Consider the following 24,561-nt stretch of genomic DNA (forward strand, 5'->3'; position numbering starts at 1 on the left):
CAAGAGACCCATTTTAGGCCTAAAGGCACCTTAAGATTGAAAGTAAGGGGATGGCGAACCATCTATCATGTTAATGGTCGCCAAAAGGAACCTGGAGTAGCCATACTTATATCAGACAAACTAGATTTTAAAATAAAGACTAACAAGACACGAATAAGGGCATTATATCATAGTTAGGGTGCCTATCCACCAAGAAGATCTAACAATTGTAAAGACTTACACCACCAGTTTGGGAGAACCCAAATATATAAACCAGATAATCACACACATAAACTCATTGATAATAATACCATAATAGTAAGAGACTTCAACACCCCATTTACAGCACTTGACATATCATCTAAGCAGAAAATCAACAAGGAAACAATGGCTTTCAATGACACACCAGACCAGATGGTCTTAAGAGGTATATTCAGAACATTTTATCCTAAAGCAGCAGAATACATATTTTTCTCGAGTGCACATGGAACATTCCCCTAAATAGGTCATATACTGGGACACAGCCCTCAACAAGTACAAAAAGATTGAGATCATACTGTGCGTATTTCCAGACCACAACGCTATGAAACTCAAAATCAACCACAAGAAAGAATTTGGAAAGGTCACGAATCCTGGGAAGTTAAAGAACATCCATTTGGAACAACATGGATGGAACTAGAAGTGTATTATGCTACGCTAAAAAGAAAGTCATCAGAGGAAGACAAATATCTTATGACTTCACTCATATGTGGAATTTAAGAAACAAAACAGATGCACCTAGGGAATAAAATAAGATAAAAACAGAGAGGGAAGTAAACCATAAGAGCCTCTTAAATAAGTAGAACAAACAGGATGAATGGAGGGATGTGGGTGGGGGGTTGGGCTAGATGGGTGATAGGCATTAAGGAGAGCACTTGTTTTGAGCACTGAATGTTTATGTAAGTGATGAATCAGTAAATTCTATTCCTGAAACCTATACTACAGTATATGTTAACTAACTTGAATTTAAATAATCATTTAAAAAATCATCATCTCTTCTAGTGACAGGCTGTATACCGTTTGGCAAAACTGATGGAGCAGAAAGAAGCTATGAAAATCTGATTCTGCTCGACAGCAATGAATCCCAAAATCACTAAATGGGAATGGGTCCCATATTAGTCTCTCCCATAAATACATGCAGAAGGCTGAGATGAGGGGGAGAGAGAGAGAGAGAGAGAGAGCGAGAGCGAGAGAGCGGTCTTCTCTGCTGGGAGGACAAGGCAGTGACTGGCTCCTACTGTTCATTTAGAAATGACTAATATTCCTGTTTCATACGTGGGAACACTGAGAATCTAATTAGCCTGTGCTTTTTGAAGAGTTTTACAATGCTCTTCTCAGTTCCTCCACTTTATCTCTTGTCCTTTTGTGTGAATATTTCATATAAACTTGTTCATGAGTTCACTAATTTGGTTTTCTTTTTATTTTTTTCTAACTTTTTAAGTTTGAGAGAGAGAAAGCAAGCACAAGCAGAGGAGGAGGAAGAGGAAGAGGAGGAGGAGGAGGAGGAGAGAGAGAGAGAGAGAGAGAGAGAGAGAGAGAGAGAGAGAGAGAGAGAGAATGAGAATATCCCAAAATCCCAAGCAGGCTCCGTGCCATCAGCTCAAACTGTGAGATTGTGATCTGAGCCAAAACCAAGAGTTGGGCACTTAACCGACTGAGCCATCCATGTGCCCCACTGATTTAATTTTCTTTATAAAGTCTGTTAACCTCCTTCATAATTTCACTTATAGACCAGGGTTTGTTAAAGCCAGAGCCATTGCACTTGCCTATATTTTCATATATTTTTATTGCTTTATTCTATTTAACATAATTATTGTAGATTCCTTTCTTCATGACTCCAATCTAAAAATATGCAGGACTTTTTTGGTCTTGTCTATATTTGTCTTCCCCCCCCCCATTACTTTCCCTTACTTTTTTTCTTGTACACCTGAGATTTTCTTCTTCTCATTCTTCTTTTTTAAGACTTTACTTTTAAGTAATCTTGACTTCCAACATAGGGCTTGAACTCACAACACCGAGATCAAGAGTTGCATGCTCCACTGACTGGGACAGCAGGGCACCACTCAGATCTTCTAAAAGGGAGACACTGGCATTGATGTTGTGTTTTTGTTTTTAAATGTTTTATTTATTTTTGAGAGAGAGAGAGAGCGTGAGCAGGGGAGGGTCAGAGAGAGAGGGAGACACAGAATCCAAAACAGGCTCCAGGCTCTGAGCTGGGTGTCAGCACAGAGCCCAACGCGGAGCTCGAACCCACGAACCGTGAGATCGTGACCTGAGCCGAAGTCGGACGCTTAACCGACTGAGCCACTCAGGCGCCCCTGATGTTGTTTTATATAGAGATGGTGACTATTCCCTTCCTTAGGCAAACAGAATTGGGACACATCACATTTTTCCCATTCAGTAATTGGATGCACTCTGTTGCCGGTTTGATTGGAGTGAATCTGATCTTCATGCCTTCAGGTTCATCCTTCTAAAATCACTGCAGAGGTGTTCCTGCTATTGGTAGTAATCTCCTCAAACCATGGTATTATATTACACCACCTCTCTTGCCAGTCTCCACCTAATAGACTATAAAGGAAAGGAGCCCTGTTTTGGGGGACTCTTGCTGATTTCAAGCTGCCATGTCAGTCTATGTGCCCACCAGCTTGTTTTTAGTCCCTCATGATGTCTTTCTCCCTGAAATTGTCGGTGTCCATACTAAGCAATTTCTTTAGGTGTAGAAATGTCTGGTGATCTCCCCTGCCCTAATGACGGCTTTTATCCAGGTGGAATCTCAGTTCAGGTAGTCTTTATGGTCCCACAACTCTTTAAACTTCAACAAATACAACTTTTAAGTTGATATTTAATTTCTACTGTTATCCCACCTCTACTCACCACACATTACCTGGTAGCAAAAGCCCCAATATTTTGTGTGCACAAAAGTCCAATTTATTTCTACTAGCCCAGAAAGGCTCCATTTTTTTTCTGGGATTTCGTTCTCTGCCCCCCTGCTAATTTTCAGTTGCCTCACTAGAAAACCCAGTGTGGATGTGGCAGTCATCTCACAGGATTTCCTGAGTCTCATGGATTGTACCTCAAAAACTCCTATTCAAACAGGTTACATGACAATGTCTTCAAAGGTCTGTATATTTTAACCAGGTTTTGATGTTGCCTTTTACGGGTCAGACCAATAAAATCTACTCGGTCATGGCAGAAACTGAACTTCTTTTACTTCAAATATCTTATCTTTTACTATTTAAAAAATGTTTAATTTTGAGAGACAGAGAATGAGTGGGGGAGGGCCAGAGAGAGAGGGAGACACAGAATTTGAAGCAGGCTCCATACTGACAGCTCAGAGCCTGATGTGGGGATCGAACTCACAAACTGTGGGATCATGACCTGAGCCGAAGTTGGACGCTTAACCAACTGAGCCACCCAGGCGCCCCAAACTTTTTATTGTTTTTTTTAGGTTTTTAAACGTTTATTCATTTTTGAGAGACAGAACACAAGTAGGGGCGGGGCAGGAAGAGAGGGAGACACAGAATCTGAAGCAGGCTTCTGGCTCCCAGGTGTCAGCACAGAGCCCGACTTGGGGATTAAACTAATGAACTGTGAGACCATGACCTGAGCCAAAGTTGGACACTTAACAGCCTGAGCCACCCAGGTGCCTCAAATATTTTATTTCTTAAAGTTCATTTGTTTTTGAGGGAGAGTGAGACAGATTCCAAAGCAGGTTCCAGGCTCCAAAGTGTCAGTGCAGAGCCCAACATGGGGATCAAACCCACTATGAGATCATGACCTGAGCCAGAGTCGGACACTTAACCAACTGAGCCACTCAGGCACCCCTACTCCAAATATTTTAGCGCAAAGAATGCTTCAGTATTTAATTTAAAAATTTTTTAATTTTTTTTTTTTTGTGGGGGGTGGAGGGGCAGAGAGAGATGGAAACACAGAATCTGAAGCAGGCTCCAGGCTCTGAGCTGTCAGTACAGAGCCTGATGTGGGGCTTGAACTCAGGCACCAAGAGATCATGACCTGAGCTGAAGTCAGATGCTTAACCGAGTGAGCCACCCAGACACTCCAATGCTTCCGTATCTATATGTACAAAACATTTATATCCAAATTTTAAGAGCAATGAGTCTTTTTTTTTTTTTTTACAAATAGTTTATTGTCAAATTAGTTTCCACATAACACTCAGTGCTCATCCCCACAAGTGCCCTCCTCCATGCCCATCCCCCCCTNAAGGGCAATGAGTCTTCTGAGGACAAATCCTAAGCTGACAGTTTGGACTCCTATTGAATCCTTTATGCATTCTTACCTGACCTTGGTTAAATGTTCTGTATTTTTTGACGTGTGTGTGTGTGTGTGTGTCTGATAGGTTTGTATCAAACACTTAGCATGCAGATCCTTAGCCTCCACCTGCCTCTTACAAGATATACCAAGAATGACCAGTGCCAGGCTCTGATGGGCATCAGCACACATTCTATCTCTGTGCTTTTGAGCCTCTCCTCTCTAAGCCCTGGGTTTTCATGTTGATGCCAACATGTGAAACGCCTCATCACCAAAACACACATGGACAACCAGAGTACCTTTATGTGAGGACTATATGGATATGTTACCAATTCTGTGTGGCCAAAAAGTATATAGTCATATGATCTGTATACAGTTGTGTTTCTCTGCGTTATGTGACTCTAAAGGTATTGGCCACTATTGAGTCTGCTCAGAGTGTGGTCAGGGTGAAAGGTCTACATGTGACTATCACAACATGTATGTTATCAAATGGTGTGTGTCAAGGGCGTTATGTTCACCATGGGATCAGCCTGTTTCAGAGGGTGCAGGAGGTGAAAACGAGCACATAAATGTCCACCTGGTAACAGTTCAAACCCCGGAGCACCAGTGAGTCCACTATAGGCCCACAGGGCACTGGGGAGCCTGGGAGAAGAGAAACTAGCATCATGGCATCAGGCCTGTGAGACTTGCTGGGCCCGTGGCAAGACAAGGCCAGATTCTGACCAGAGCGAAACCAGAATCCAGGGTCTGAATGGTTCAGAGAACCAGTGATGAGGGCTTTGAATGGCAGACTTGTTAAGTTTGGACACAATGTTGGAGCAGTCATCAAACTATGTAATGGAGGGGCACCTGGGTGGCTCAGTCCGTTGAGCGCCTGACTCTTGATTTTGACTCAGGTCATGGTCTCACACAGTTCATGAGTTCGAGCCCACTACTGGGTGCTGCACGGACAGCATGGAGCTACTTGGATTCTCTCCCCCTCTCTCTGTCCCTCCCCTGCTCATGTCCTCTCTCCCCTCTCAAAAACAAATATTAAAATATTTTTGAAACAACTATTTTTCTTCAATAGTTTGGTGGTCAATGATGTCACCTTCTGAGGCAGTGGCAGAGTGAGCATATTCACTCTGGAGCTGCGGATGGGATCTTCAAGACTGGGAGAGCCAGAAAAGGTAAGACTTCCTTTCAAAGTCAGCTCTCCCAGATCTCTCTCTGTAGTGCCTGGCCAAGGAAAAGAAACATTTCTTGTCCCTTCTGCCAACCTGAAAACAAGAGTTGCAACAAGAAGCAGGTGAGTGTTTATTTAGGATTAAAGAATTGCAGTTTGGGGATACCAATTCCAGCAGTAACCAGAAAAGTGTCCCATCTGTGGGGTGAAAGCAGGGGGTTTTTCGAATAGGAAGAGCGATAATTACATGTCTTGGATAAGGAAAAATTACCCACTGGTACTAACTATGACCAATTCTGGAGAATGTCACAACACTGTGAAGTGTTATTCTGCTGCTTTTGGATGAAGTGTGTGGTGTACCTCTGTGAAGGCCATCTCATCTAATGTGTCACTGATGGTTGATGTTTTCTGATTTTGTCTGAACGATTCATTCATTGATGAAAGTGTGTATTAACATCCCCCTTCTTTTGCATACCTGTCTCTCCCTTTACATCTGTTCAGATTTGTTTTATATATATAGATGCTCCTATGTTGAGCGCATAAATATTTACATGTTATATCCTCTTGTTGAGTGGACTCCCTTATGGTTATGTAATACCCTCCATTGTCTCAATATTGGCATTTTAAAATAAAAATTTATACAGAATTCAGTCACAAACTATCTATGTAACAATCTTTAATTCATCATTACAACCTACATACATGGTTAACAATATGTAGTAATGACGCATCATGTGTTGTTTTTCAGTTTAATATTTAAAGATACTTTCTAGTTGAGTCCAACCATCATATTTACTACTGCTGCATGAAAAATAGGTCCTGACCAACATCATGGACTTTTTAGCAACACCTTTGCTTCATATGCAGTTCCAAGAAATACTCCAATTGAAAACAAGTCATTGTTACAAAAATCTGAATTTAGAATTCCCAGATGATGTCAGTCCTACATACTTTTCTTACATTTTTATAATAATAGGTTGTCAGGTAAAATTACAAATTAATGTCTAAACTGTATTAAGACCTTCTTGATAAATGTTTTTCCTAGTTAGGGATTTCTAATGCAAAGTCTAACCTTTCATCTGAATTTAGCAATGGTATATATACAGTGCGAGAAACTACATATTGACTAAGGAATTAAAAATCAATGAAGACTTCCATTCATTCACTATTATATAGAGTGTGAAACTTCACATGCCTACAATAATGTTTCTACTAGTCAAGTTTTTTTTCATGCATATAACAATGATTAAGTTCTCCAGCATTAATTTTTCAGTTTTTCTCCTGGAGTGATCTCCTTCTGTAAAGATTTTCCTGTGTAATTTCCCATATATGGGAGATTAGATTATTATTCATACTTGATTTTCTTGTGCACCCCATGATCAGAGACCAGCTAATGTCTCTTCCTCCTTGAATATAAATATAGGGTTCCTCCAAATGCAGTTCACTCGTGTTGTGTAAGAGTAAATTAAAAATAAATGCATGTCCATAATGCATATGGCCATAGAACTTCCCCCACATGAGTCTTCTGGTTGATTTTAGATTAGAGCTGTGGCTGAAGGCACTTCCGTGTTCATTCACTATAATTAAAGTGAGTTCCCTCATGGTCTCTAAGATCAGATCTTGTAACAAAGGCTTTTCCACATAGATGACATGGATATGGTTCCTCTCCAGTGTGAGTAACCTCATGGTCTCTAAGATCAGATCTTGTAACAAAGGTTTTTCCACATAGATGACATATATATTGTTCCTCTCCAGTGTGAGTTCCCTCATGGTCTCTAAGATCAGATCTTGTAACAAAGGCTTTTCCACATAAATGACAGATGTATTGTTCCTCTCCAGTGTGAGTTCCCTCATGGTCTTTAAGATCAGAGCTTGTAACAAAGGCTTTTCCACAAAGATGACATATGTATTGTTCCTCTCCAGTGTGAGTTCCCTCATGGTCTCTGAGATCAGAGTTTGTAACAAAGGCTTTTCCACAGAGAGGACATATATATTGTTCCTCTCCAGTGTGAGTTCCCTCATGGTCTCTGAGATCAGAGTTTGTAACAAAGGCTTTTCCACAGAGGTGACATATATATTGTTCCTCTCCAGTGTGAGCTCTCTCATGTTTTCGAAGACAAGAGCTTTGAACAAAGGCTTTTCCACATAGATGACAGGTATATGGTTTCTCTCCAGTGTGAATTCTCTCATGTTCTCGAAGATAAGAGCTTTGAACAAAGGCTTTTCCACAGAGATGACATGTATATGGTTTCTCTCCAGTGTGAGTTTTCTCGTGTTTTCTAAGATTAGAGCTTGTAACAAAGGCTTTTCCACACAGATGACATTTATATGGTTTCTCACCAGTGTGAGTTCTCTCGTGTTCTCGAAGATTAGAACTTTGAACAAAGGATTTTCCACATAGATGACATGTATATGGTTTCTCTCCAGTGTGAGTTCTCTCATGTTTTCTAAGACAAGAGCTTGTAACAAAAGCTTTTCCACAAAGATGACATTTATATGGTTTCTCTCCGGTGTGAGTTCTCTCATGGTCTCGAAGATAAGAGCTTTGAACAAAGGCTTTTCCACATAGATGACACTTATATGGTTTCTCTCCACTGTGAGTTCTTTCATGTTCTCGAAGATTAGAGCTTGTAACAAAGGCTTTTCCACATAGATGACATGTATATGGTTTCTCTCCAGTGTGAGTTCTCTCATGGTCTCTCAGATTAGAGCTTTGAATAAAGGCTTTTCCACATAGATGACATGCATATGGTCTCTCTCCAGTGTGAGTTCTCTCATGTTTTCGAAGACAAGAACTTGTAACAAAGGCTCTTCCACATATAGGACATTTATATGGTTTCTCTCCAGTATGAATTCTTTCATGGTCTCTAAGACAAGAGCTCTGAACAAAGGCTTTTCCACATAGATGACATTTATATGGTTTCTCTCCACTGTGAGTTCTCTCATGTTCTCGAAGATTAGAGCTTGTAACAAAAGCTTTTCCACACTGATGACATGTATATGGTTTCTCTCCAGTGTGTGTTCTCTCATGTTCTCGAAGATTAGACCTTGTCACGAAGCCTTTTCCACATAGATGACATTTATATGGTTTCTCTCCAGTGTGAGTTCTCTCATGTCGTTTAATGGAACTTCGAACAAAGTTCTTCCCACACAGACGACATTCATAAGGCTTCTCTCCTGTATGAATTCGCTTATGTCTAGTTAAAGATGAAAAATACCTGAAGCGCCTCCCACACTGAGTACAAGCAAATGGATTCTCTCCTGTGTGAGTTATTTTATGGGTACGAAGGTTGGCATTTCGGGTGAAATGTTTTCCACATTCATTACATTTATAAGGTTTCCGTACAGTGTGAGTTAAGACATGTTGAGTCAATGTGTAGGTGTGAGTGAAGATGTCATCATATCCACTATATAAAGACAGGTCTTCTCCTGCGTGACATTTCTGCTGTTGTGAAAGAGATGAGAGACTGTTATAGGACTTCTTTAAAAAATGCATGCATCCAGTTCTCTACCTATGAATTCCAGGCTGACCATTCAGAGATAATCTCCAACTAAAACCTCCCAAGATCACTTACATGCACATGCAGTGTTCATCTCCAGCATGCACAAAGATTTTTACCCTTGGTAGCATCTTTATTGGAGGGCTGAGTGTTTTTTAAGATATCACTGAGTCATGCCAATAAACCATGGTTATGCAATTCTCTACTTATCAGAACAATTACAGCTTAAATCCAGGCTTATTTCTTCCTCAGATTTAAATTTTCAGTCACATTCTGTGGGAAGATACTTATAGCAAACTATAAAACTTGTTATATGATTCTCCTCAATCGAGAACTTAGGCTTTTCCTAGGCCATGAACATGGATAGGCAAAGTTTGTCCTCATGAAACTTACTACTGTCCAGCAGTTAGGTGGGTCCTTCGTGCAGATATCTTGCATAGATATTATTTCTTGCTTGTTATGGCTGTTTTTCATGCCTAAAATAATTGAAAAAAAGAAATAAACCAAAGAAACACCTTTAGTAGAGTAGGGGGATTAAAGTGTTGAAAAACGTACAAAACCAGGTAAGCACATATGACCAAATAATGTGAAATTGAGGAAAATACTGGTGAATAGAGATACATTTTAGAATAGTATGATTAGAACAAAATTCTGTTTAAGTTAAAGGAAAATAATATAACGAAGGGCTGTCGCAGAGAATATCAGAGTGGAAATCCTTAAAGAGACCAGAAATCATGACAAAGACCACAATGTGAAATTTGACCTCCAATAAGGACAGGAACATAGCTTGCCTGAGATGAAATGTAAGTATAGGTACATGAAGAGAAGTTGATGCCGGACAAATAATGACATAATTTAAGGAATGTTGTCTCAATGGCCACTCACAGTTTCTGAAGCTGTCGTTCACTCTAGGAAATCTGCACTGACATTAATAAGACCCTGCTTACTCACTAGCCTTCTCACACTGAGCGCATGTCTGCAGCTCACCTGGACTCCAACTTTGGGGAGGTCCTCTTTCTTCCCTCCACAGCTCCCCTCTTTGCTCCCACTGGGAGATTACATATGATCTGAAGAAATGACACCCTATATCAATGAAGAATGGTATGTGAATTTGCAATTTCTTGCTGAGAACAGCGCCTGATATTCTACTGTACAGGCTCCTGAGGAAGAACATCGTGAGCGTTGAAGTACAGCCCAGAGAATAACACCTTGAACACTAAAAATATGGATAAATGTTCTCAGGCTAACACTGCACCCAAATACACTAAGATCTCTGATTGTTGATGTTTCTACCCAAGCTGAGAGAGTGCAGAAGGCTTAGTGTTTGCATCCAGAAGGAAGTAAATGTCCTCACAAGGGGTGAACATTATTTTCAAAGGAATACAATGAACATAAGTTCCGTCAGTATATTCTGTGGAGATTTACATGGAAAGTGATACAAAATGTTATATTTTCTACTGTGCTCATGCTTCACCAAACTGCCCAGGACAGAAAATACTTAGATATTTATGTAGTCATTCAAAAAATATTCACTGTATTCCCAGCATTGTTCTAGGTCCTGGAAGATACACACCTGTGGCCAAGAAGACTATATTCAAATTATCATGTAACGCACATGATGAAAGTAAAGAAAGTTACAAATTCCGTCTAGTAGTTGGAAATGCTAAAAAAGAATATGAGTTAGGGCAGACAGCTGTATTAGAAAATGTGGAAGCTTTCCTGGATACAAGATTAATAATAAAAAGATGGATGGATGGATGGATGGATGGATGAATAGATGGCGACAGACTCACCCACAGAGACCAGATGACTAATGTTCTCCAGCGTCACATCTCTGTACAGTGTTCTCTGAGATGTGTCCATTAGGGCCCACTCTTCCTGGGTAAAGTCTACAGCTACATCTTTGAAGGTCACAGATTCCTACAATATCAAATATTGTCTTAGTAGGGCCAGGCTGAACAATCCCTAGGGCATAGCTGTCAATAAAATAGTGATAGCAGAGGGGAGAGCTGTATGTATAGAAAGCTCAAAACACTATTCGTGGTTCATATCAAATCTCATCTTGTGCTGATCTGCTTTCTGCCTTTCAGATGCGTTAAAAAAGAAATACACAATTATTCATTCAATGAGACTCATCATAAAGGACTCTCAATATGAAATAACCTGTCAATTTTCCAATAATCTGGTAATTTTGACTCCCTGGTTGGCGATTATATCCTAGGTTAAATAGTACTATTGAAAAGCACTGGCAGGCTCAGTTGGAAGAGAGTAAGATTCTTAGCCCCATGTTTGCTGTAGAAATTACTAAAAACATAAATAAATAAATAAATAAAGAGAGGGAGACAGAAATATCCAATGAGCTATGTGCAGATGCTTTTACAGCACACACTTGATATGTACAAGTGATAGGTAAGTTAATACCAAAGATAGAGAACTATGAAGCAATGCCCAGCAGTCTGTAGTATGAACAACTTTTATGCAGAACTTGGGGTCACAAAGTGGCACCTATCATCTAAAAACTCACTTGTTCTTTATAAGATATCATGGCAGACAGGTCCTGTGGTCCGGTTAGGGGCTCCTGAGATGGCTCGTCCGAAGGATGGCCCCACAGTGATCTCTCCTGCAGTGAGTTCTCCATTCTTAAAACCAAGGATCACTGCATCAATACTCTGTATGTCAGTCCTGTTTTTCTGTACAAAGGCAATAGAATACACTTCATTAGTTGTAGCCTCTCTTTGTCTTGTCAACATTGCAAGATTCTAAGTTGTACGCTAATTTCTATACATTTTCTGTGAAATGCAGAGTTAACTTTTTCAATACCCCACAAGGCATTGTTTTCGGATTTCCAATTTTAATAAAGTTTAATTACAGAGAAGGGAAAGTGGGTAAAATGGGAAAGGATAGTAAAGAGGATTTAGTCATCTTTGGAAGTTTCTATAGTCAACTGTGTTTCCAAACCTTTATAGTAAGCTTAAAACTGAGAGGAAAATAAACGATTACTGATTCTTCTCATATACAAATGTTTCTTGTGTTCTCTGGGAAACTGTAGAGCTGATTGGCTGGAACTCCTGCCTCTTCAGTGGACTGTAAATTGCTGGTCCTGCTCATCTCTAGCACCTGGGACCACGTGCTAGGCCCACTGCACCCACTACTAAGGTCCATGGGTAAGTAATTTCCCAACCAAGTCCACTCTGGTTGGGAAAACTAGATAAGGAAAGAAAACTCTGCACATTTCTTTCCTGCAAGGACATTCTTTTTTAATTTTTTTTAAATGTTTTATTTATTTCTAGGAGAGAGAGAGAGAGAGACAGCGTGAGCAGGGGAGGGTCAGAGAGAGAGGGAGTCACAGACTGAAACAGGCTCCAGGCTCCGAGCTGGCAGTCAGCACAGAGCCCGACGCGGGGCTCAAACCCACGAACCGCGAGATCATGACCTAAGCGAAAGTCGGACGCTCAACCGACTAAGCCACCCAGGTGCCCCTCCTGCAAGGACATTCTTAATGGAGAATGAGATGCACTGGTGTAAATATGAGGAAGGAGATTACTTCCCGATCCATCCCTGACCTACCAAAAAAGCATCCGTGCGTCCTGGGAACAATGAAGTAGAGCCCAGATCCTTGAATACTGCCTGGATGCACTTAGAAGACTCAGGCCAAGAGAAGCCTTCCCAGCCACAGGCAACAGAGGCTTCATTCGGGAGAAGGATCACATATCCACTCACCTGCAGTTGCATCATCAAGGGTTCGGCCACCGCGTCTCTTCCTCTGGATTTCCACTCAGAGTGCAAACTGTATGCAGGAAAAGCTGGGCAAGGAGAGAGAAGCCAAGAGACTCCAGTCTTACGCACAATTCCCAGACCCCCGATCACGAATCCCTGATGTGCCTGCAAGCAACCCCCCAGCTCCCCCTACAAGAACACACCACGTGCCCTGAGAGAGGTGGTGGAGCTCTCACTTCCGCTTGGATCAGAAGTGACAAGGCTTTGGCTACTGTTGCTAGTCAATAAAATAGGAATATTCTTTTCTGTTTTCAGACACAAAAATCAAAATCATTATTTCTAAATTAACTACATTTTCATAAGGATATTTAATTCCCTCCCTGAACCCCAAACCTAAAAGTCCCTAGGATAGAAAACGTACAATGCAAAGATTTTACAAGGAAATATATTTGTTCAATCTGACATTTTAGTAAAGTTATAACGGGATTATTGTCCTACATTAGTCATTACCACAAATGACACCATAGCTCTTCATGAATCTTTTATTTAAATGTACCGTAAACTCTTTCATGATAAAATGACATTATATCATAAGGAAAAGTAGATGTAACTCACCTCCTTACACCTCGAGCCCCAAAATAAGAAGACAATAATAAAGTGTAATAAAAAGGACTCTCTGCTTGGAACCTTAAAAACATTCACTGAATTTAATCCTCACAAAGACTCTGCTGATTTCAGTATAGTCACTGTTATGGACTGAATGCCTGTGTCCCCTCCACCCCCACCCAAATCCATATGTCAAAGCCCTAATTCCCTATATGATGGTATGCAGAGGTGGGGCATTTGGGAGGTTAATAGGTTTAGATGAGGTCATGAGAAGAGGTCCCCCGTGAAAGGACTGGAATCATTCTAAGAGGAACAGACCACAGCTCTCTGTCTCTACCATGTTGGCACACATTGAGAAGGCAGGCTCCTGCAAGCCAGGAACCGGTCCATCAGTGAGTACTGAGTCTGCTGACACCTTGGTCCTGGGAGTTCCAGGCTCCAGAACTGTGAAAAACAAATGTGGGTTGCTGAAGCCGCCAAGTATTTTATTATTAGAGTCTGGAATGGCATGAACAAATGATATGAACACAGTTTTAGAAAGCCTTAGAAATATGAAAATATTACACGGCTAAGGAATGATACAGGTAGAATTTCAATTATATTTCCCCAAACTCAGATTTCTAAACATGGTCTTCTTAGGGGGTACAGCCTCCTGCCAGGTCTTACCAGGATTGCCCCCTGTCAGATGAAGAATCCTAGATCCCTCCAGCAACCACAGCCTCTGTCTTTCCAGTTCGCCCACAGAATCACTCCCCATGCCCACGCTCTCCAAACCTGGGGACCTACATTCTACTGACACCACTTGAAGTCTATCAGCCCGTTTCCATCACTTTTACTGCCCACCTCAATCCCCATGTATCCTTTCTTCATGCATCCAAGGGAGGTAAAAAAAAAAAAAAGCAGCTTTATGACAAGTGCATATGCAGAACCTATCCCAATGCCTGGTTACATGGCTCATGCTCAATAATATCTGAGATAAAAATCATTATTTTGTTAGTTATGCCTCCTTACCTTCCTTATACATCCTTTTCTTCCACCTACTTAATAGTACATGACACCCTGTAACAGCCAACAGTCATAGATTTCTCAAAATCTAAAAATTTGCGTAAGTAATTTTCTTCACACCAATAACTCAATTCTCTGAGATGGCCTGGGTGTCCAAGGATTCAGTTCAACTCTGACACCATCTTCCCGGAGTTACCATCAGATCCCACAAGTTCAAAGTCAGCCCCATGCGACTTCCTCTCCTTCAGATGCCAGCCACAAATGTAGTGTCCAAGCTGCCACATTTCTGCCGAGAGCACTGTAGATTCTAGGGTTCCCACAACCCCTCAAATTAGGTTTGATAATTTTCTAGAATGACTCACAGAATTTAGGACAACACTTTACTTGGTTTTACTGGTTTATTTTAAGGATGAACAGCCAGAGGAAGAGGTACACGGGGTGAGGTCCAGAAGGGTCCCCAGTGCAAGGTCCCGCCATCCCCATGGAGGTGGGCAAATGGAAGCTCTCACCAGCCCAGAAGTTGGTCTCCACACTGCAAACCTGGGTGTTCAAGAGTGTTTATAGAGTTCAACTTCCAGGAACCACGTCCCTCCCCAGAGGCTACTGGGTGGGGCTGATATCACTTACAAACACGTCTTATTTTATAACACTCTCCAGCTTTAATTTCTTCCCTGTTTTCACACTAGCCTTACAAGTAGGGTCTTTAGACCTGCCACCATCTTCAGAAATCCACTAGCCTGCCTCCCTGTCCAGTCCCCCAACTCACCTNCTTTTTTTCCTTAAATAGTTTATTGGCAAGTTGATTTCCATATAACCCAGTGCTCATCCCCACAAATGCCCTCCTCCATCCCCATCATCCCCCTTTCCCTCTCCCCCAGCCCCATCAGCCCTCAGTTTCTCAGTATTCAAGAGTCTCTCATGGTTNAGTCCCCCAACTCACCTGACTGTAGTCTGCTCCCACCCCCTGGGATACAGGTTTCATTTCTATCAGCAATATGATACAAGTTCTGTTACCTTGCAGGGAGGGGGGGTGGTGGAGTCTCTAATAATATTCTTACCTACTTCCTTGTGGACTTTTTTTTTTTTTTTTTTTTTTTNCAGCCCCATCAGCCCTCAGTTTCTCAGTATTCAAGAGTCTCTCATGGTTTGCTTTTCCATGAGGATTTCTAAAGCTTTGCTCAAATAAGTGTTTAAGAATTTAACTAAAATACTTGTATTTTCCACAAGTTTTCCTAAAAGATATGATACCCTTTATGAGTCTGTTCCAAAAGTTTTCTTTAAAAAAAAAAATTCTTTAAATGATTTCTCCTAAATGAAGCATTACACAACACAGGATCTGGTAATGTATCCTTTTTACTCTGTAACAGAGCTCCACTCTCTGCCTGGCACAAGCCTTGTCCACAGTCTCCTACCGCAGACACTCCTTTCTCACTGCCTCAAGGATGGTGCAGTGTGACGAGGCTGGCAAGTGGGAACGTGTCAGAGAACCAGGAAATGAGAACTTGGTTACCTTAAATGTCTGCTGTAAAAATAATGCTCCCTTCTGAGAGTTACTCTAGGTTCATTTTTATATTTGATACAAACACTTTAAGAAGAAGAAAAAAGACAAAGTGTTCTTTTTGGAACCAAACGCCTGTGCCTGAAATGAAAATATATTGCCTGGTTTTTCCTCAGTAATTTATTCTTTGACATATGAAGACAGGTCCTAAGATGTATATACTTTTTCATATTACTCAATTAGTTATGAACATTAAAAGTATAATTTATTCATGAAGCCTATCGTATTTTGAAGCGTGTAGAGCATGGCAGTCAGTAGGATGTCAAGGAAATCTGACTTGGAGAAGATGAAGGGTCAGCTCTGAACTTCATTTGCCCTTCAGGAGATGAAGAGTAGGGGGGTTTGAAGGCAGTGGCCTGGGCCTACAAGGATACAGAACTTCTTCCCCTTACGGTCTTACCAGAGGTAGGCACACCGTGTCTTATTGTGCCTTACAGATACTGCTTTTCACAATGGTGTGTGGCAGTGCCATGTTGATTGGTGCCATTTTCCAGCACTAATTTCTTGTGTTGCTAGCTCTGTGTCCCATTTTGTTAATTCTCACGATATTTAAAATATTTTCACTATCATATTTGTTACTGTGTCTGTGCTAAGTGATCTTTATGTTACTATTGCAAATGTTTTGGGGTGCCCTGAGCTGTGCCCATAGGAGATGGCTAACTTAATCACTAAGTGTCGTGTGTATTCTGATAGCTCCACTTATCAGCTGCTCCCCTCCCCCTCTCCTTGGGCCTCTGTTCCATGACACACACAAGTATTGATATCAGGCCAATTAATAAGTCTACACTGGCCTCCCAAGTGTTCAAGGTCTCTCACATTAAATCAAGAGCTAAAATTAATGAGCTTTGTGAGGAAGGCATGCTGAAAGCAGAGATCGGATGAAAGCTAGGTCTCTTATGCCAAACAGTCGGCCAAGTTGTGAATGCAAAAGAAGAGTCCTTGAAGGAAATTAAAAGTACTACTCCAGTGAACACACGGGTGCTAGGAATGTGAAGTGAGGGGCACCTGGGTGGCTCAGTCAGTTGAGCATCCAACTTCAGCTCAGGTCATGACCTCACAGTTTGTGGGATCCAGCCCCATGTCAGGCTCTGTGCTGACAGCTCAGAGCATGTGTGTGTCTCTCTCTGCCCCTCCTCTGCTCGTGATCGGTCTCTATCTCAACAATAAATAAACATTAAAAAAAAGTGAATTGAGACAGACCTATTGCAGTATGGAGGTTTGAGGTCTGGATAGATCAACATTCTCTTAAAGCAAAGCCTAATTCAGAGCAAGGCCCTGACTCTCTTCAATTCTCTGAAGGCTGAGGGAGTTGAGGAAGCTTCAGAAGCCGTCTGAAGTGAGTAGAGGATGGTTGGTGGGAGTAAGGACAGAAGTCGTCTCCACAACATAAAACTTCAAGGTGAGACATCAAGTGCTGATGTAGAAGCTGTAGCCAGTTATCCAGAGGATCTAGCTGAGACAATGCATGCAGGTAGCTACACTGACCAACAGCTTTTAACTTGGAGAATCTAATAGAAGCCTTCTGTTGGAAGAAGATACCATCGAGGACTTTCAACGTCAGGGAGAAGTCTGTGGCTGGCTCAAAGCTGCAAAGCATAGTCTGACTCTTGTTAGGAGCTAATGCAGTTGGTGACTGAGCTGAAGCCAATGCCCGTGTACCATCCTGAAAATCCTGGGGCCCCTAGGGATGATATAGATCTACCCTGTCTGTCCTCCATCAACGGAACAACAAAGGCTGGATGACAGAACACCTGTTCAGAATGTGGTTTGCTGAGTATTTTAAGCCCACTGTTGAGACCTAGTGCTCAGAAAAAAAAAAAACAAAAACCCAAAACACCCCCCTTTTCACAGTATCACTATTCACTGACAAGTACCTGGTCACCCAGGAGCTGTGATGGAAATGGACAGTAAGATTACTGTAGTTTTCATGCCTGCTAACACAGCATCCATTCCGCAGAATGCCAGGGGCAGTGGGGTCTCAGACATATGGATGCATGACCCAGAAGACTGACAAATTATACAGGAATGAAAGCTTACAAAGATTTCTAGAGGAAAGAAAAATACAACCAAAAACAGATAAGAGATTCCCCTCTTTGAATTGTAGGCAAAGTTCTTTAAAAAAAAAAAAAAGTTTATTAATTTTTGAGAGAGAGCGAGCGAGAGCAAGCAAGTGAATGAGCGGTGGGGGGGGCAGAGAGACCAGGAGACACAGAATCTGAATCAGGGTCCAGGCTCCAAGCTGTCAGCACAAAGCCAGACATTGGGCTTGAACCCATAAACCATGAGATCATGACCTGAGCAAAAGTTGGACGCTTAACCTACTGAACCACTCAGGCTCCCCTAGGCACAGTTCTAAATATGAAACAGTTGAAATAATCCTCAAAATACTTTAAAGGTTGTCTGGGGCACCTGGGAGGCTCAGTCGGTTAAGCGTCCGACTTCAGCTCAGGTCATGATCTCACAGTCCATGGGTTCGAGCCGAGCCCTGTGTTGGTCTCTGTGCTGACAGCTAGCTCAGAGCCTGGAGCCTGTTTTAGATTCTGTGTCTCCCTCTCTCTCTGACCCTCCCCTGTTCATGCTGTCTCTCTCTCTCTCTCTCTCAGAAATAAACATCAAAAATTTTTTTCATTAAAAGTATAAAAAAAAGAAAAAAGTATGAAAAGTTGTTTGTTTTGAAAACGTTTTCAGAGAATGAGGTTCTGAGAAAGTAAAGACAAATGATAGTGGTAGTCCTTCACGATGAGATCTGGGGAAGACCCAGGCAGAGAAGAGCAGGCAAATGCAAATACCTGGAGGTGGGACATGCCAAACAGTACTGTGAATTTGCGAGTGGGTCTAGGCACTGGGAGAGAAAGTCACAGTAACATCTTTAGGTGACAGCTTATTAGCTCTTTCAACATTTATTATATATCTTTTGTTTTGTGCTGTGTTTACCGCTGGCAAAAAGTATTAAAAACAGTTTGTGTACTTTTAAGGCAAACAAAAGACAACATGGAAGCTTCTTTGTGAAAGGAAAATGGATAGAAGCATTAAGATACAATTACTGAGAAAGAGCTCCTTATATTCATCCCAAAATAATGCTATCTGAGGCAGAGTGGAGAAGGCAGACAGTGATCTTAAAGTAGTAAGATAGAGATACTTAAATTGGGTCTGAGATAATTGGCTTCCTACTCTTGGTTCCTTGTATCCTTTTTAAAATTATTATTATGTTTCAATGTTTTATTTATTTATTTAGAGAGAGTGCGAGCAGGGGGGAGAGAGAGAGAGAGAGAGGGAGGGAGAGGGAGAGAGAGAGAGAGAGAGAGAGAGAGAGAGAGAATCGAAGCAGGCTCCAGGCTCTGAGCTGTCAGCACAGAGCCCACTGTGGGGCTTGAATCCAAGAACCGTGAGATCATGACCTGAGCTGAAGCAGTTTCTTCAACTGAGTCAGCCAGGTGCCCCTGGTTCCTTCTACCCTTTAACTTCGCAGTGCCAGATAATTAGTCTTAATCAGACAGAATATAAGCAGTGTTCATTCCAGAAAATAGTAACAGAATCATCAGATCCCTAGGCTCTGCTCTGTAGATACATAATTCCCAAAGATGTCCCAGGGTATCCTAGTCCTTATGTCGCTAGTTTTTATGCATCTTTGATATCTACAGGGCTTTTAACTGGAAAAGGCAAGCTTCTTTGATATAAGTCAACGAGATAACTGAGAAACAGATGTTATTTCCAGGTGCCAGGAAGAGGCAGAGTGGCTCAAGGTTTCAATAGGGGAGTGGTGGGTCATTTGGAAGTTCTGGCATCCTGATTTTTGTCTCAGTTATCCATTCTCAGTGTTAACATTCAGTCACAGGACAATGGTCATTCAGGTGAGAGGAGACATTATCTTCAACTTATCAGGTTGGTCATTCTTTTGAGTCTCTACAGACCACCAAGGTGATCTTTCATGTGTTGAGTCAGCTGACATCACCCATCACTGATCTCCATGCCATGAAAGCATCAATAATCCCCAGCTTTGACCAGCTACTGCATTTCAGCAAATGCTACCTGCGGTTTGTGTGTGTATGCTCTGTAGACATGTGTTCACAGAGCTTTTACCTCAGAGACTTTTGATAACATGCAAAGATTCACACATGAAAATGCCCATGCACAAGTCAAAATTCACAGAATTATGTGAAATAACTTGTAACCTCAATGAAAAGTGGTTTAATAATAGTTCCCATTAGAATAAACAGTACTTTTGTAGGGATGAATTTTCTCCTGGAAAAAAGGACCCAAGAAAACAGAGACTTGAAGACACTGTATACAGAGTTTGGTTTCCTCAAGACACCCACCTTACGGGCTCAGTTACTCATGGGGAGATATGCACCCCACACAGACCCAAGAAAACTCACTCCATCTTATGTGGAGACTCCCAAGTACATATTATGTATTCACCTAAACGTTGAAGATTTGATGGAGAAGGTGGTCTGGAGGCTGGATGGGTCACACAGACAGAATTCCATCATTTGACTCCTAGGTAAGCAGATAGGGATGAAGAAAACCAAACAGAGAGTCCAAATGTCAAGGCCACTTTACCACCAATGTAAAGTCCTGGCTCCTTAATGGAGTCCAATTCCCAACAGGTCTCAGGGAAGTAAGCTGAGCCCAGGAGAATGTAGATTCAGAGACCAGGAGGAGCACTGGGTCCCCTTCTTTTTAGGAACTCCATTTTGGTCACTGTTCTGTGGCTTAACAGAAAAATATCTTCCAATTTCTGAATTGTTTTGAGTTCAAATACTAATATTAAATCAACTTGGGGTGCCTGGGTGGCTCAGTCGGTTGAGTGTCCGACTTCGGCTCACGTCATGATCTCACAGTTTGTGGGTTCAAGCCCCACATCGGGCTCTGTGTTGACAGCTCAGAGCCTGGAACCTGCTTCAGATTCTGTGTCCCCCCCCCCATCCCTGTTCATGCTCTGTCTCTTTCTGTCTCAAAAATAAATAAAACATTAAAAATAAATAAATCAACTTAAAAGTTTTGAGAAAGTGGGCACCTGGGTGGCTCAGTTGGTTAAGCATATGACCTTGGGTGAGGTCATGATCTCATGTTTCCTGAGTTTGAGCCCCATGCTGGGCTCTCTGAGGTTAGCATGGAGACAGCTTTGGATCCTCTGTCTCCCTCTCTCTGTCTCACCCCTGCTTGCTCTCTCTCAAAAATAAATAAAGATTAAAAAAAGAAACTATTAAAAAAAAAAGTTGAGAGAGCCAGAGGTGTCTTCTCTTGTAATTAATCTTGGAGAAGTTACTCAGTATGAGTAGTTGGAATTAGGTACTGCCTAGTTCCAACCAGGATCAGATTTTCTAAAGGAAACATAAAAAAGAGATATTAACCTACACCTTCATCTTAAGGTTTATGAACTGTACATTGGGGCACCCGGGGTGGGGGGAGCCCTCAGTGGGTTGAGCATATAACTCCTGATTTTGCTCAGGTCATGATCTCATGGCTTGTGAGTTTGAGCCCCACATCGGGCTCTGTGCTGACAGCACGGAGCCTGCATGGGATCTTTGTCTCTCTCTCTCTCTCTGCCCCTCCCCTGTTCATGCTCTCTCAAAATAAATAAAACTTTAAAAAAGATATAAATGAAGCTACTGAAATTTGAAAACCCAATTTGCTTACTGATTTTTAATGTTTATGGTGTGAAACCTAGTAATAGGAAACCACCCTAAAATGGAGTGGGGAATGGGGAGATGTGGCAGGTAAAACTTTCACACCCTTTAACAGTCAATTGGAGACCCAAGAGGAAGAGGGACTGGACCCTTCAGGGACTTGACCTTGCATGTGGATACTACTCAACAACTCCAGCAGGAGGAAGAGATGCTTTCCTTATCCCCCAGGACACCAGTTCAGGCAGTGAGAAGCCAATACACTACAAACTCTCAGTTAACTATAATGGACTTGAGGTTCACAGCAAGCTTCCCACATTACCCCTTTTTCCTTAAAAAAGCATTCCTCCCCTTGGTTCCCGTGTTCCCTACAATTTTTCTAAAGCTTGTTTGTCCCAGATTGCAATTCTCTTTTATTCATTCTCAAATAACTCCATCAGTTGCTACTAAAATAACAAGGTTTTTTTTTTTTTTCCTAAGAGAGAGAGGGTAAAAGGGAGGGAGGGAGCAAGCGCTCCCTCTCGCAGGGGAGGGAAGAGGGGCACAGGGAGAGAGAAAATTCAATCAGTCTCCACGCTCAGGGTGGAGCCCGATTTGGGGTTCGATCCCATGACCATTGCATCAAGGCCTGAGAAATCCAGAGTCCGATGCCCATGGACTGAGCCACCCAGGCGCCCCCTGGCAGGTTTATTTTTAAGGTTAACAATGGGAAACAAGTAACATCCCTATCATATAGGTCCTCAGATATTGAAAAATTGAATTTTCATTAATAAAAAGCAAAACCACATCTTCATAAATGGTATCCATTTTACAAGCCTCATTCATTACCGCAACTTGACATAACACATTAAGAAATAGAAAACAAAAACAGTGATTAAAATATCCCATACTTCTCGGGCGCCAGGGTGGCTCCCACGACTGAGCAACAGACTCTAGATTTTGTCTTAGGTCATCATCCCAGGGTCTGCGATTCAGCGCTGCATCGGCCCCGCGCTGGGTGTGCAGCCTGCTTGGGATTCTGTCCCTCCTTCTGCCCCTCCCCCACTTGCACTCTCTCTAAATGAAAAGAAAAGAAATAAAAGAATATCCCATTACTTCTCAAAAAAAGAAAAAAATCTTCAGATGCCTCGGGGAGTCGCCCCATGAAAACGTGAAGCGACAACACCGACGACCTAACGACCAAAAGCGAATCTCGGTGGCACCCACGCTTCTCCCCAGGTCCCGGACACTCAGCCTCCCGCTGAGCACCCACTGNCCCTAACGAGGACACATCGGCGCGTTCAATGCAGGAGGCCCCGGGGCTCTGAGTCTCACCTGGAACTGCCCGAAACATTCACTGAGGCTAGGGAAGCAGGAGTCGGCTCCCTCCAACACTAAACGCCGCCACACCGACCAGAGCGGCCAGCCTGCCGGCGCGTGGGACGGAAGGAGGGGAGGACCCGGAAAGGCGGGGCGGAACGGGGCCCCGCCCCTGCCAGGCCCCACCCCACGCTGGCCACGTCGGGCACGGGACGGGCACTCGCTCAACTTCTCTAGACCACGCCCCACGCTGGCAACGTCTGCGCAGGCCACGCCCCTGGATGACGTTCCCTTCCCGCTCTTCGCTCACCTCCGCAAGGCCCCGACCACGCTGGATTCGTACTAAACTGGCCACGCCCGTTCTCTTACGTACCCTCCCCTCTCATTCTCTCTAGACCACGCCTGACGCTAGGCACGTCCAGCCCCGGACCCGCCCCTTCCTTCCTAGGACACACCCCTCCGTTGACGCCATGTCTGGCCCTCCACTCACCGTCACTAGGCCTTGCCTCACGCCGGGCACGTCTTAAGCCGGGCACGCCCCTCTGTTGACTCTTCCCGCGTCCCCCTCTCTAGGCCCCGCCTCACGCTGGCCAACTACTTATTGGGCCCCGCCCCTCTGCTGACGTGGCCTCCTCACTCACCCTCCCATGTCCCTCCCGAACTGGCTCAAGTCCTGCACCAGCCCCGCCCCTCCACATACGTCCCCTATGGTCTCCGCTGAAGCCCCGAAGACCCCGCCCTAAACCGGTCCCGCCCCTCCGCTGACGTGCACTTCAGGTACCAGTTCAAACTCCACGGGCCTCGCCACACGCACGCTACGTCCTACGCTGGCCGCGCCCCTCCGTTTTTGTCCTGTTACCGCTGACCCTTCCTGTGGCCTCGACGGACATTAGCCTCGCCTCTCCGTTTACGCCACAGCTCCGCTCTTTGCTCTCTCCCTAGGCTCCACCCCTCCCTGAACACGTCTGGCACAGGCCCCGCCGCGGCACACACCCCTGGGCACCCCCATCCCTGACACCCAGTCAGAGCCCTCCTGTCGTCCTCCCTAGGCCCCGCCCCTCCGCGGACGTACCCTCCGCCCTTTCCCTCCGTTGGACCCACCCCCGTATCAGACGTCCAGTACCGGCACCGCCCCTCCGCCTACATACCCTTCTGGTTTCTTCTTACCCTCGCTAGGCCCCGCCCTACGCTGTCCACGCCCTGCACCACCCGCCCTTCCGCTGACGACCCTGCCCACTCACCCTGCGTAAGCACCGCCTCACGCTGGCCACGTCCTGCACAGGCCCCGCTTCCGCTCACCTTCCCGAGGTCCCGCCCCACGCTGGACACGTCCTATCCCGGCCCCGCCCCTCGCGGACATACCCCTCCTTGCATAAGCTCTACTTCTCTAGTCCCCGCCCCATTCCATGTCCTCACTCCGGGCTTGAATTCTTGCACTTCGCTTTCCCCCCCCGCCCCCCGCACACTAGCGCCAGAGCCTCCGCCTCCGCCCCTGGCCCTGAGATTGGCCTAACTCCGTTCCTCACCCAGACCCACCCCCGAGCGGTTCTCATCCTCCCGCAGTGAGACCCTGCCGCCTCCAAGCCTCCCCTTCGCGGTCACCTGGGCGAGGCCCCTGGGCCCCAGGCTGGGGGAGGGACCACCCCGTTGTATGACATCTCATGCTGTTTCGTCCCCACACCTGTTCCCCCGGCCGTACCTGCCAGAGCGTGTCTACGTTCCCGGTAACCCACTGGAAAGTGAGCTGCTAGGACGCANTGCCCCAAGACTTGCATAAATGAATGAAAGTCTTGGCTT

General features: G+C 43.7%; 1 protein-coding gene across 5 annotated transcripts; it reads right to left on the reverse strand.

The window, feature by feature from the left end:
- Nucleotides 1-6,111: 6,111 nt before the first annotated feature.
- Nucleotides 6,112-23,936, reverse strand: LOC144238052 (uncharacterized). 5 transcript variants are annotated; one of them, XM_077771806.1, is made up of 7 exons: nucleotides 15,221-15,295; nucleotides 12,873-15,046; nucleotides 12,673-12,755; nucleotides 11,477-11,642; nucleotides 10,746-10,872; nucleotides 9,346-9,428; nucleotides 6,112-8,897 (listed from the first exon to the last, which is right to left on the reverse strand). In XM_077771806.1, the coding sequence occupies exons 4-7, from the start codon at nucleotides 11,588-11,590 to the stop codon at nucleotides 7,023-7,025; spliced, it is 2,199 nt and encodes a 732-aa protein (XP_077627932.1). In that variant the 5' UTR covers nucleotides 11,591-11,642; nucleotides 12,673-12,755; nucleotides 12,873-15,046; nucleotides 15,221-15,295; the 3' UTR covers nucleotides 6,112-7,022. The 5 variants fall into 5 exon arrangements, with proteins under 5 accessions (XP_077627932.1, XP_077627948.1, XP_077627939.1 ...); XM_077771822.1 differs by adding an exon at nucleotides 9,940-10,035 and having other exon boundaries at nucleotides 12,673-15,046; XM_077771813.1 differs by lacking the exons at nucleotides 12,873-15,046; nucleotides 15,221-15,295 and adding an exon at nucleotides 23,913-23,936.
- Between the last annotated feature and the right edge of the window lie 625 nt (nucleotides 23,937-24,561).

This window comes from Crocuta crocuta, unplaced genomic scaffold (assembly GCF_008692635.1).
Source record: "Crocuta crocuta isolate KB4526 unplaced genomic scaffold, BGI_CrCroc_1.0 scaffold111, whole genome shotgun sequence".
NCBI lineage: Eukaryota > Metazoa > Chordata > Mammalia > Carnivora > Hyaenidae > Crocuta > Crocuta crocuta.

What these genes read in the sequence shown, in the direction of transcription:
- LOC144238052 (XM_077771822.1), bottom strand. Translation starts at nt 11,590, where the DNA reads ATGGAGAACTCACTGCAGGAGAGATCACTGTGGGGCCATCCTTCGGAC. An exon ending in TGATATCTTATAAAGAACAA is followed by an intron (nt 10,873 to 11,476) that starts GTGAGTTTTTAG and finishes TTGATATTGTAG; the next exon opens with GAATCTGTGACCTTCAAAGA. An exon ending in TCCCCAAAGTTGGAGTCCAG is followed by an intron (nt 9,429 to 9,939) that starts GTGAGCTGCAGA and finishes CAATTATTTTAG; the next exon opens with GCATGAAAAACAGCCATAAC.